Source organism: Malaclemys terrapin, chromosome 4 (assembly GCF_027887155.1).
Source record: "Malaclemys terrapin pileata isolate rMalTer1 chromosome 4, rMalTer1.hap1, whole genome shotgun sequence".
Taxonomy (NCBI): Eukaryota; Metazoa; Chordata; order Testudines; family Emydidae; genus Malaclemys; species Malaclemys terrapin.
The window spans coordinates 23,257,128-23,270,413 of NC_071508.1; the positions used below are offsets into that span (position 1 = coordinate 23,257,128).

The window sequence follows — 13,286 nt, forward strand, 5'->3', positions numbered from 1 at the left end:
AAGGGCCAGCGGAGGAGCATTTAGGGGAACTGGTGCTGCTCACCCAGTGTGGCACGGACGGGTATGCTAGACCCGATTGTGCTTTCAGTGCCGCCGGTATAAACCTCCAAGTGAAGAGGGGCTCTGGCCAACATGCTATGTAAGGCGAGAAGGCTCCGGCACAGCGCGACGCCAGCGAAGTCAAGAGTTACTCCGGGCTCACGCTGGCCCAGGGTTTGCATTGAGAAGGATTCTGAGACGAAGCTGACGAGACATGGTCCGGGAGCCAAGGGAGCGCAGGTGCGAGTGAGCGCACGTCCGCTCATGATTATTAGTTATTATTGGTACTGTGGGCGGGGGCGCACCCAGAGAACAGGGCCCCCCTGTGTTAGGCGCTGTACAAACACAGTTCCAAAGACTGTTTACTGCTGAGGGCTCCAGCATAAAATGAGAGAGAGCCAAGACCGTGTAACACTCAGGCTTTATTCACCCCCTCCCATCAAGCACTTCCTGTCAGTAGAGTTCCCAGATATTAACCTCTCCACACTGTCATCCTCTGATGCCTCCTACTGGGAAGATGTCTAGCGCAACACTCTCAGATGCACTGGTACTTATGTTGTCCATGAATGTCTCAGGAAGCCGTTGACTGGGCTGGAACAAAGCGTTATCAGGCCCTCTTATGTTGGATCAGTGCTGGAGTGGTGTCAGTGCTTCAAGGAGCTCATCTCTCCTGTGATAGCAGCCCCCTAAAAGGCTCTGTGGGGTGAATAACAGCCCTTGTCAAACAGCGACTTTGGGCAAGTTTGTCTGGCCCTCAGTTCCTCACGGGTCACCTGGGGCTAATTGTACCTTTCCTCTCTCCCACTTTTTGCTGCTCCATCTATTGAGATTGTCAGCTCTCTAGGGGAGGGATTGTCTATTGTGCATATATATGTACAGCACCTAGCACAATGGGGCCCTGAGCCCCACATACACAACACAAACAATAATAGAGTCCACACACACAGACTCACACAACCCTGATCTGGGTTGGGGTCTTTAGGCGCTCTCATAATGTACCCTGTGGTCTGGAGATCACAGGGGACGGCGCTCTTTGGCAGAAGGGTTGCAATAACACAAATTAATTAATAGATTTCCATTTATTTGGGTCTCTTTGGAATCCACACCAACCTAGGATGGCCCCCAAATGTATTTATTTTTTAAAGGGTAGAGAGGGGAGAATGGGAATTGATCAAACCTGACTTTGATAGAAATTCTTTTTTAAAGTTGCAATGAAAGCCACTTGTATGTGTCTGTTAACAATTCCTCTGCAGGATTGGCCACCCAAACCTTGCAGCTTCCAGTTAAGGCACAGAGGCAGAAAGTGAAACTGACTAGGTTAGTTCCACTCTCCCAGCTGGAAACATACGCAGTGGTACAGAGTAACTGCGATTTTTAAGAAAAATCATCTGAATTTTTTCATGCTTTCAGGTTATTTTCAATCTGGATTGTTTGTTACGGTATGATGTGCTGCAGAAAGTTCTAGCATGCCCAGCCCCAAGTGTTCAAAAATCAGGGGTCAGGCCCCAACAGTTATGAGATTGTTAATTTAAAAAACATGATTTTTAAGCCAAACATGGGTTCTTTGTCTTTCCTTTAGGGGGCACTTGGGTAACGTTTTCTGGATTTTCTCCACAACCATGAGGGCTAGAAATTTTTTTTTTTTTTTTTTAAACAGAAGTTGACATTCTCACCAAATCACTTGCCTCCAGGAGCTGGGGCTTTAAGAAAAACACCAAATATCACAAGTATCACAATAAAATGATGGGAGTTGACAATACTGCCGTTCTTGCCCTAAGGAACCTACAATTTAAAGCCCTGATCCTGAAAACACTTGAGCAGGTGCATAACTTTTGGATTCTTTTAAGGGAGGAAGCCAAACAGAGTCACGCCCCATCCTAAAGTGTAGGATCTAGGGCTGGCAGTAATGCATCCCTGCCCGATGTGGGGTCGGAAATCTCTTCATTGCCCGAACAGGCCAAGGAAGCACTACTGATTTCTTGGCCATGGAGACAAGTCCTCTCCCAGGCCCTTGTCCTAGGTGCTGGTCTCCAGTAGGGGGAAGCAGTCACCTTTTGCTGGCTCTCGGCAGGTGGATAGTTTGGTTTCTGCCAATATCTGAGCCAGGTGCCTTCTGTTTGGCCATAGTTTCTAACTGTTAGATTAGCCCACTGCTACCTTCTGGTTTTTGTTTGTTTGCATCTTCCTCTGAAGCTTCTGGCACTGGCCGCTGTTGGAGAAAGGCTCCTGGACTAGATGGAGCTTGGTTTTGATTCCATCTGGCAATTCCTATGTTCCCTTTGTTTTATAGGTTCCTGGTGAGCTGAGGAGTTATTCCTTTAGCAAAGCAGGGTCCCAAGGGGAAGAGCACACGGTCTCTCAGCCATTCGGTCAGTGGCATTGTAGCTAGGCATTACTTCCAGACGGTGCAAAGATATCGCAGCCGATCCATCCACCAGATCTCCTCCCTTTTCTCTCTCGGAAGGAGGTAAGTTAGCCCTGACCTGCTCACTGAGTCTAACCTTTGAGAGGCTGGAAATGCCTCCTGTTGGTGGACATGAAAGATGGAGATGAAATATAAAGGGCTACTTCCAGATGTCCCCATTCAAACAAACTTCTCTTGACACTGATGGGAGTTTGCTTGATTAAAGCTCCAGGCTTTGGCCCTTTGAGTTCAGAGGAATTGCTGGCATTCATAGCCTAGAAATCTGGCCAGAGCACCACAATGGGAGCTGCTGTGCTAACTTGGTCAACCTGGTCCAGATTGCAGGCCCTGTTCGGCTCTTGTGAAGCTGGCCCTGAGCTCTGTGGAAAACGTGGTCTGTGGATTTCCAGGAGAACTGTGGGCGCTCAGCCCCCCGGAGGAATCAGCCTGCAGGCTTGGCATTGCACCTTTTCTTCTAATTTATTTTATTTTGCAATGGTTTTTTTAAAAACAAAGTTCTGTGTCAGTACAGAACTGGCTCAAGGGGCCTGCAATCTAGAGCTGAGTGGTTACATTGCAGCAAATAATTGATTCAACATATATTTGGTGATTTTAATGAAATAATAATAAAGACCTCACTCTAATCTAGCATTTTTCATCTGTAGTTCTCCAAGTGCTTGACAAAGCACAGTATCATTATTCCCAGTTTACAGGTGGGGAAACTGAGGCACAGAGAGGGACGACGTGATTTGCCCAAGATCACCCAGCAGGTCAGTGGCAGAGGTGGGAATAGAACCAAATCTCCTAGAGTGCTCTATCCACCAGGTCACACTGAGGACGCCAACAGCTGTGAGACTGCTAGACTCTGTGTTATTGAGATTAAAATAATAAGGAGGCTGATCCAAGGGTTTAGGCACCCTAATGTCATTAATTATTCGGTAAACACAATTAAATTTAATCTCTCCACCATTAAAATCAGTTCCACGGGAACTCGAGCAATCAACCACCTGTCCCCTTCACTGTTTCTAAAAGGGGACTAGGGTGGCCCCCCCTTTAAAGCTGGCAGGTCTCTCAATTCAGGAGCTCTGGAGCATGGCCTGTCATTGATTAAGGGGGCTGGGAGCCCTTCTCTGCACTCGAGTGTTGGGGGAGGTGGACCGTGGTGAAGAGCACATAGGATCATGGGGGACAGAACCAAGTTTTGGTTTAGCAGGAATCTTGGTGAGATAGGGTTACAGAGAGAGAGAGAGAGAGAGAGAGAGAGAGATGGGGATGTGGCAAACCCAGGAGAAACAGCTACAAAGGCGGGGGGGGGGGGGGGGGAGAGGGAGGTAGTAATCAGTCCCAGGGGGTTAAAAAAGCCTCTCCCAAGCCACTGAAGAGAGAGAACCATGGGGAAATAAGGTTCAGCTGGGCAAGGGGTTACTAGGGAACTAATTAGGTTCAGCTGGCTCCAACTGCTTGGGACCTTTTTAAACCCTCCCCGGCATGGAAAGGGGGGGAGAGAGAGAGTGAGAGTACCAGGAAAGCTGCCAGTAAGTTAGGAGCAGCAAGGCTCTGAACCCTTCCAGCAAGGCAGGCCGCACTCTGTCCCCAGAAGGGAAGACAAACAAGCACAAGGGACTGACTGAGGGAAGGAATAGCCAGCCCCTGTGCTACCTACAGGGTTTTGCTTTGCCCAAGCCTGGGTTCCAAGGCTAAAAAGGACTGAGCCTGCTGAGGAGAAGGAGGTACTTTGCCACACGGGTTACAGTGTGTGTGTCAGAGAGAGATGGGGTTACTGTGTGTGTGTGTGTGAGAGAGAGAGAGAGAGATGGGGTTACAGAGTGTGTGTGTGCACACTGATCAACTCTCCTCCTTAGGCGTTCCACATGATGACCCTCCCCTCCCATCCCCACCCCACGATGTTTTAACCTGATCCTTTTCTTTTCCAGCACAGGCTTGAGTTCACTGCACTTAATCCCTAACACAAGCCCCGCCAACGTCTCTCCTAGCTTGCCTTTCTACTCTGCGACGCTCCTTCAGTTTCTCCATGTTGCCTATGGAGAAAACATGATGATCATCTTGGGCCCGGTGGGGTTCTGTGGCATGACCCTCAAGGCCGGGGCCACTGTAGCTGCTGTCTACATGATCCTAGTGACCAACATCTACCTGATCTTTGAGGTTGGCCACTTGGAACGAGCAATGACGGACATGGCACAAATCAAGCCCTTCAACTTAACCGAAGTGGGGAAGATGCTACCGTATTGCTACTATACAGCCATCACGCTGGCTGTCATGACCTACCCGGTGTGTGTCTTCCTCATCTACTCAGTCCCGAAGCGGCTCTACATGGGCATGTTCGCCTATGTCGCATGGATCACCTTCTATGACCCGGTTAACTGCCTCATCGTGGCCCTGGCTTACCAGGTCTCCAAAGAAGCCTGGTTTTCCCTCAGCCCCCTGGAGTGGTTTGGGCTGGCCACCAGGAGCCCCATGGATTGTTTCTGGCTCTCCTTCGTTGTCACGTATGCCCTGATGGTTATTGAAAGCAAAGGGCAAGGAAGGCTGTCGCTCAGGATGAGGCGGAGCTCTAGGATCGTGTCAGAACCGCCCAGGTTTAGGTTGGGCTCCACTGCTAGGAAAGGCGTGAGGGGAGGTATTGGAGCAGTACGTTGGGCCCCATTTTCACGTGTTTCCTACTGATGGAGATGAGAGACCATTACCTGTGTAATCTCCTTCCTCTGTTGTATAATTCAATGTTTCTCTTGCTGTTGCTGCGTTTTCCAGGCTCTGAGTTCAAGTCCTGAATAAATCCCCCAAAAGCCCATGATTTATATTTGTGTTTTAGGTTTTTCCCTGGCTTTTATTTTGCATCAGGAAGCCACAGGGCATGGGAGTCAGCAGAACTGGGTCTATTCACCGTTCTGCTACCGAGTCACCAAATGACCTTGAGGAGTCATGTCATCTCCCCCTACCTCAGTTTTCCCATCCGTAAAATGGAGAGAAAGATATTGCTGTATAGTATATATGTAAGGCACTGGAAGCTCGAGGGATGAAAAGCCTGACATAAGGCCAGATTTTGAAAGACATTTAGGCATTGCGATGCTCAGCCTTGAAACACCTAACTGATTTAGGAGCCTAGCACTCATTTTCAAAAGGGATTTAGGTGCTTGGGACAGCTGTAAGTTATGATCAGGGTATCGTAAGAGCCCTGTAGCAGATGCTGCTGAGAGGATGCATTCAAGTAGACCATGCTGCATATCTTTGGCATCCAGCCTAACTAAATCATTGCATGGTTGGCATGGAAGAGTAAACAAATACAGCACCACGCTACTGACGTAACTACCACAAAGCTATTTACATCACTTCCCAGGAAGCACTCGCTTTTGAGCAGCACCTCCTGTGGGACAGTGTAGGAACTGGAGCTTAGCAGCGCAATTGCACATCGTGGGCAATAGCCAGGCAGAGTGAGGTTAGCAAACACAGGTGCAAGCCCAGACTGTGGGTGCACCTTGCTTTGCGGAATAACCTATCTAATAAAGCACAGGAACCTCCGGTGCTGCCGAAGTGGAGAATAGTGCCAATAGGTTTTGTTGCATCTCTGATGCCCATCAGGGCTCTTGACACTGTGTTGGGGACGTTCCCCACCTAGATGCCAAGATTTTGGGACAACTGAAGAAGAGACCGGCTTCCAGAAAATCCAGTCCAGTGCATGCTGGGGCAGGACTTTGGAATTTTTACCTGGTGCTGGCAGAGGCTCCAGCTAGCCACCTAAGCGCAAGCCCATTCTACCCCCGGGGTCTAAGATCGTGTGGCTAACGCTAGCCTCCACCGGTACCAAGACATCCACACGGCTATTTTCTAGGGTGCTCCCAGCTGCCGTGTAAACATACCCCTTTAGGTGCCATTGACTTCCCAGGGCTTCAGCACATGTTTAAATGTTTTTCTGAACCAGGATCTTAGATGGATTTAACTCCCAACCTCAGTGAGAGTTATGCCTACCTGACACAACCGGCCTGCCCCCCCCCCCCAGGAATGGATGGAAAAGGGGGGGTGCCCCCTGCCCAGGCTGGAAGGTCACCACTTAGTATCAATAATCAATCAAAGGGCAAGGGCAAGGAATGTGTATAGCCCACTCCTCTAAGGGTGTCACCGATTAACTGGTGCTGGGACCGAGCCTGGCAGGGAGGGAGTCACCGAGCAACCGGGACCGAGCACTGGGGGGGTGTCACCGATTAGCCAGGACCGAGCCTGGGGTGGTGTCACCGATTAGCTAGGATCGAGCCCGGAGGGGGGGGTGTCACCAATTAGCCGGGACCGAGACCTGGGGGGTGTCACCGATTAGCCGGGACCGAGCCCGGGGGGGGTGTCACCGATTAGCCGGGACCGAGCCCGGGGGGGGTGTCACCGATTAGCCGGGGGGTGTGACCGATTAGCCGGGACCGAGCCCGGGTGTGTGTGTCACCGATTAGCTGGGGGGGGTGTCACCGATTAGCCGGGACCGAGCCCGGGGGGGTGTCACCGATTAGCCGGGAGGGTGTGTCTTACCGATTAGCCGGGACTGAGACCGGGGGGGTGTCACCGATTAGCCGGGATCGAGCCTGGGCGGGGGGGGTGTCACTGATTAGCTGGGACTGAGACCGGGGGGGGTGTCACCGATTAGCCGGGACTAATCCTACATGATACTAGTGACCAACATCTACCTGATCTTTGAGGTTGGCCACTTGGAACGAGCAATGACGGACATGGCACAAATCAAGCCCTTCAACTTAACCGAAGTGGGGAAGATGCTACCGTATTGCTACTATACAGCCATCACGCTGGCTGTCATGACCTACCCGGTGTGTGTCTTCCTCATCTACTCAGTCCCGAAGCGGCTCTACATGGGCATGTTCGCCTATGTCGCATGGATCATCTTCTATGACCTGGCTAACTGCCTCATCGTGGCCCTGGCTTACCAGGTCTCCAAAGAAGCCTTGTTTTCCCTCAGCCCCCTGGAGTGGTTTGGGCTGGCCACCAGGAGCCCCATGGATTGTTTCTGGCTCTCCTTCGTTGTCACGTATGCCCTGATGGTTATTGAAAGCAAAGGGCAAGGAAGGCTGTCGCTCAGGATGAGGCGGAGGTGGTGTCACCGATTAGCCGGGGGGGTGTCACCGATTAGCTGGGAATGAGACCGGGGGTGTGTCACCGATTAGCCAGGAGGGGTGTCACCGATTAGCCGGGACCGAGCCCGGGGGGTGTCACCGATTAGCCGGGAGGGTGTGTGTTACCGATTAGCCGGGACTGAGACCGGGGGGTGTCACCGATTAGCCGGGACTGAGACCAGGGGTGTGTCACCGATTAGCCGGGTAGGTGACACCGATTAACCGGGATCGAGCCTGGGGGGGGGTGTCACCGATTAGCCGGGGGGGGTGTCACCGATTAGCCGGGACCGAGCACCGGGGGGTGTCACCGATTAGCCGAGGGGGGGTGTCACCGATTAGCCGAGGGGGGGGTGTCACCGATTAGCAGGGACCGAGCCTGGCATGGGGGGGGTGTCACCGATTAGCCGGGACTGAGACCGGCGTGGGGGGGGTGTCACCGATTAGCCGGGACTGAGACCGGGGGGGTGTCACCGATTAGCCGGGACTGAGACCGGGGGGGTGTCACCGATTAGCCGGGACTGAGACCGGGGGGTGTCACCGATTAGCCGGGATCGAGCCGGGGGGGGGTGTGTCACCGATTAGCCGGGACTGAGACCGGGGGCTTGTCACCGATTAGCCAGGGGGGGTGTCACCGATTACCCAGGACTGAGACCGGGGGTGTGTCACCCATTAGCCGGGAAGGTGTCACCGATTAGCCGGGATCGAGCCTGGGGGGGGGGTGTCACCGATTGGCCGGGACCGAGCCCGGGGGGGGGGTGTCACCGATTAGCCAGGGGGGGTGTCACAGATTAGCCGGGACCGAGCCCGGGGGGGGTGTCACCGATTAGCCGGGGCGGGGGTGTCACCGATTAGCCGGGACCGAGCCCGGGGGGGGTGTCACCGATTAGCCGGGACCGAGCCGGGGGGGGTGTCACCGATTAGCCGGGACCGAGCCGGGGGGGGTGTCACCGATTAGCCGGGACTGAGACCGGGGGGGTGTCACCGATTAGCCGAGGGGGGGTGTCACCGATTAGCCGAGGGGGGGGTGTCACCGATTAGCTGGGACCGAGCCTGGCATGGAGGGGGGTGTCACCGATTAGCCGGGACCGAGCCTGGCATGGAGGGGGGTGTCACCGATTAGCCGGGACTGAGCCCGGGGGGGTGTCACCGATTAGCCGGGACCGAGCCGGGGGGGGGGTGTGTCACCGATTAGCCGGGACCGAGCCGGGGGGGGGGGTGTCACCGATTAGCCGGGACCGAGCCCCGGGGGGGGGGGGGGTGTGTGTCACCGATTAGCCAGGACCGAGCCCGGGGGGTGTCACCAATTAACCGGGACTGAGACCGGGGGGGGCTGTCACCGATTAGCCGGGACTGATCCTACATGATCCTAGTGACCAACATCTACCTGATCTTTGAGGTTGGCCACTTGGAACGAGCAATGACGGACATGGCACAAATCAAGCCCTTCAACTTAACCGAAGTGGGGAAGATGCTACCGTATTGCTACTATACAGCCATCACGCTGGCTGTCATGACCTACCCGGTGTGCGTCTTCCTCATCTACTCAGTCCCGAAGCGGCTCTACATGGGCATGTTCGCCTATGTCGCATGGATCATCTTCTATGACCTGGCTAACTGCCTCATCGTGGCCCTGGCTTACCAGGTCTCCAAAGAAGCCTTGTTTCCCCTCAGCCGCCTGGAGTGGTTTGGGCTGGCCACCAGGAGCCCCATGGATTGTTTCTGGCTCTCCTTCGTTGTCACGTATGCCCTGATGGTTATTGAAAGCAAAGGGCAAGGAAGGCTGTCGCTCAGGATGAGGCGGAGGTGGTGTCACCGATTAGCCGGGGGGGTGTCACCGATTAGCCGGGACCAAGACCGGGGGTGTGTCACCGATTAGCCGGGAGGGTGTGTGTTACCGATTAGCCGGGACTGAGACCGGGGGAGTGTCGCCGATTAGCCGGGGGGGGGTGTCACCGATTAGCCGGGACTGAGACCGGGGGGGTGTCACCGATTAGCTGGAACTGAGACCGGGGGTGTGTCATCAATTAGCCGGGGAGGTGTCACCGATTAGCCGGGACCGAGCCCGGGGGGGGTGTGACACCGATTAGCCGGGACCGAGCCCGGGGGGGTGTCACCGATTAGCCGGGGGGTGTCACCGATTAGCCGGGACCGAGCCCGGGGGGGGTGTCACCGATTAGCTGGAACTGAGACCGGGGGTGTGTCACCGATTAGCCGGGGGGTGTCACCGATTAGCCGGGGGGGGGGTGTCACCGATTAGCCGGGACTGAGACCGGGGGGGTGTCACCGATTAGCCGGGGGGGTGTCACCGATTAGCCGGGACTGAGTCCAGGGGTGTGTCACCGATTAGCCGGGAGGTGTCACCGATTAGCCGGGATCGAGCCTGGGGCGGGGGGTCTCACCGATTAGCCGGGACTGAGACCAGGGGCGTGTCACCGATTAGCCAGGGGGGTGTCACCGATTAGCCGGGATCGAGCCTGGGGGGGGGTGTCACCGATTAGCCGGGACTGAGACCGGGGGAGTGTCACCGATTAGCCGGGACCGAGCCCGGGGGGGGTGTCACCGATTAGCCGGGGGTGTGTGTAACCGATTAGCCGGGACCGGGGTGTCACGATTAGCCGGGGGGGGGTGTCACCGATTAGCCGGGTCTGAGACCGGGGGGGGGGTGTCACCCATTACCCGGGGAGGTGTCACCGATTAGCCGGGACTGAGACCGGGGGGGGGTGTCACCGATTAGCCGAGGGGGGGGTGTCACCAATTAGCCGGGACCGAGACCGGGGGGGGGGGTGTCACCGATTAGCCGGGACTGAGCCCGGGGTGGTGTGTGTCACCGATTAGCCGGGACCGAGCCCGGGGGGGGTGTCACCGATTAGCCGGGCGTGTGTGTAACCGATTAGCCGGGACCGGGGTGTCACGATTAGCCGGGGGGGGTGTCACCGATTAGCCGGGGGGGGTGTCACCGATTAGCCGGGATCGAGCCTGGGGGGGTGTGTCACCGATTAGCCGGGACTGAGACCGGGGGAGTGTCACCGATTAGCCGAGGGGGGGGGTGTCACCGATTAGCCAGGGGGGGTGTCACCGATTAGCCGGGACCGAGCCCGGGGGGTGTGTGTCACCGATTAGCCGGGACCGAGCCCGGGGGGGGTGTGTGTCACCGATTAGCCGGGACCGAGCCTGGTGGGGGGTGTCACCGATTAGCCGGGACCGAGCCTGGGGGGTGTGTGTCACCGATTAGCCGGGACCGAGCCCGGGGGGGGTGTGTGTCACCGATTAGCCGGGACCGAGCCCGGGGGGGGTGTGTGTCACCGATTAGCCGGGACCGAGCCCGGTGGGGGGTGTCACCGATTAGCCGGGACCGGGGTGTCACCGATTAGCCGGGACCGGGGTGTCACCGATTAGCCGGGACTGAGACCGGGGGGGGGGTGTCACCGATTAGCCGGGACTGAGACCAGGGGCGTGTCACCGATTAGCCAGGGGGGTATCACCGATTAGCCGGGACTGAGACCAGGGGCGTGTCACCGATTAGCCAGGGGGGTGTCACCGATTAGCCGGGACCGAGCCCGGGGGGGTGTGTGTCACTGATTAGCCGGGACCGAGCCCGGGGTGTGTGTAACCGATTAGCCGGGACCGGGGTGTCACGATTAGCCGGGGGGGGTGTCACCGATTAGCCGGGGGGCGGTGTCACCGATTAGCCGGGATCGAGCCTGGGGGGGTGTGTCACCGATTAGCCGGGACTGAGACCGGGGGAGTGTCACCGATTAGCCGAGGGGGGGGTGTCACCGATTAGCCAGGGGGGGTGTCACCGATTAGCCGGGACCGAGCCCGGGGGGTGTGTGTCACCCATTAGCCGGGACCGAGCCCGGGGGGGGTGTGTGTCACCGATTAGCCGGGACCGAGCCCGGGGGGGGGGTGTGTCACCGATTAGCCGGGACCGAGCCCGGGGGGGGGGGGTGTCACCGATTAGCCGGGACCGGGGTGTCACCGATTAGCCGGGACCGGGGTGTCACCGATTAGCCGGGACTGAGACCGGGGGGGGGGGTGTCACCGATTAGCCGGGACTGAGACCAGGGGCGTGTCACCGATTAGCCAGGGGGGTATCACCGATTAGCCGGGACTGAGACCGGGGGGGTGTCACCCATTAGCTGGGGAGGTGTCACCGATTAGCCGGGATCGAGCCTGGGGGGGGGTGTCACCGATTAGCCGGGACTGAGACCGGGGGAGTGTCACCGATTAGCCGAGGGGGGGGTGTCACCGATTAGCCAGGGGGGGTGTCACCTATTAGCCGGGACGGAGCCCGGGGGGGGGTGTGTCACCGATTAGCCGGGACCGAGCCCGGGGTGTGTGTGTCACCGATTAGCCGGGACCAAGTCCGGGGGGCGTGTGTCACCGATTAGCCGGGACCGAGCCCGGGGGGGGTGTGTGTCACCGATTAGCCGGGACCGAGCCCCGGGGGGGGGGGGGTGTCACCGATTAGACGGGACCGAGCCTGGGTGGGAGGTGTCGCCGATTAGCCGGGGAGGTGTCGCCGATTAGCTGGGGAGGTGTCGCCGATTAGCCGGGACTGAGACCGGGGGTGTGTCACCGATTAGCCGGGAGGTGTCACCGATGAGCCGGGATCGAGCCTGGGGGGGGGTGTCATCGATTAGCCGGGACTGAGACCGGGTGGGGGGTGTCACCGATTATCCTGGGAGGTGTCACTGATTAGCCGGGATCGAGCCTGGGGGGGGGGTGTCACCGATTAGCCGGGACCGAGACCGGGGGGGGGGGTGTCACCGATTAGCCGGGATCGAGCCTGGGGGGGGGGTGTCACCGATTAGCCGGGACTGAGCCCGGGGGGGGTGTCACCGATTAGCCGGGACTGAGCCCGGGGGGGGGGTGTCACCGATTAGCCGGGACCGAGCCCGGGGGGGGGGTGTCACCGATTAGCCGGGACCGAGCCCCGGGGGGTGTGTGTCACCGATTAGCCGGGACCGAGCCCCGGGGGGGTGTGTGTCACCGATTAGCCGGGACCGAGCCCGGGGGGGGGGGGGTGTCACCGATTAGCCGGGACCGAGCCCGGGGGGGGTGTGTGTCACCGATTAGCCGGGACCGAGCCCGGGGGGTGTCACCGATTAGCCGGGACCGAGCCCGGGGGGGGTGTCACCGATTAGCCGGGGGTGTGTGTAACCGATTAGCCGGGACCGGGGTGTCACGATTAGCCGGGGGGGGGTGTCATCGATTAGCCGGGGGGGGGGTGTCATCGATTAGCCGGGATCGAGCCTGGGGGGGTGTGTCACCGATTAGCCGGGACTGAGACCGGGGGAGTGTCACCGATTAGCCGAGGGGGGGGGTGTCACCGATTAGCCGAGGGGGGGGGTGTCACCGATTAGCCGGGACCGAGTCCGGGCGGGTGTCTCCGATTAGCCAGGGGGGGTGTCACCGATTAGCCGGGACCGAGCCCGGGGGGTGTGTGTCACCGATTAGCCGGGACCGAGCCCGGGGGGGGTGTGTGTCACCGATTAGCCGGGACCAAGCCCCGGGGGGGTGTGTGTCACCGATTAGCCGGGACCGAGCCCGGGGTGCGTGTCACCGATTAGCCGGGACCGAGCCCGGGGTGCGTGTGTCACCGATTAGCCGGGACCGAGCCCGGGGGGGGGGTGTGTCACCGATTAGCCGGGACCGAGCCCCGGGGGGGGGTGTGTCACCGATTAGACGGGACCGAGCCTGGGTGGGAGGTGTCG

General features: G+C 57.8%; 3 protein-coding genes across 3 annotated transcripts; all 3 read left to right on the forward strand.

Moving 5' to 3' along the window:
• The first annotated feature begins 1,607 nt into the window (after window positions 1–1,607).
• LOC128837296 (transmembrane protein 217-like) lies at window positions 1,608–5,544 on the forward strand. The gene has a single exon (XM_054028347.1). It carries the CDS (start codon window positions 4,496–4,498, stop codon window positions 5,126–5,128), a length of 633 nt encoding a protein of 210 aa, XP_053884322.1. The 5' UTR covers window positions 1,608–4,495; the 3' UTR covers window positions 5,129–5,544.
• Window positions 5,545–5,561: 17 nt separating this feature from the next.
• LOC128837299 (transmembrane protein 217-like) lies at window positions 5,562–7,967 on the forward strand. The gene has a single exon (XM_054028350.1). It carries the CDS (start codon window positions 7,105–7,107, stop codon window positions 7,594–7,596), a length of 492 nt encoding a protein of 163 aa, XP_053884325.1. The 5' UTR covers window positions 5,562–7,104; the 3' UTR covers window positions 7,597–7,967.
• An 863-nt stretch (window positions 7,968–8,830) lies between these two features.
• LOC128837298 (transmembrane protein 217-like) lies at window positions 8,831–10,270 on the forward strand. The gene has a single exon (XM_054028349.1). The coding sequence runs from the start codon at window positions 8,930–8,932 to the stop codon at window positions 9,443–9,445; it is 516 nt and encodes a 171-aa protein (XP_053884324.1). The 5' UTR covers window positions 8,831–8,929; the 3' UTR covers window positions 9,446–10,270.
• Window positions 10,271–13,286: the final 3,016 nt, after the last annotated feature.

Bases quoted from the DNA above. Each gene is read 5' to 3' on its own strand.
- LOC128837299 (XM_054028350.1), top strand. From the start codon at position 7,105: ATGATACTAGTGACCAACATCTACCTGATCTTTGAGGTTGGCCACTTG.
- LOC128837296 (XM_054028347.1), top strand. From the start codon at position 4,496: ATGATGATCATCTTGGGCCCGGTGGGGTTCTGTGGCATGACCCTCAAG.
- LOC128837298 (XM_054028349.1), top strand. From the start codon at position 8,930: ATGATCCTAGTGACCAACATCTACCTGATCTTTGAGGTTGGCCACTTG.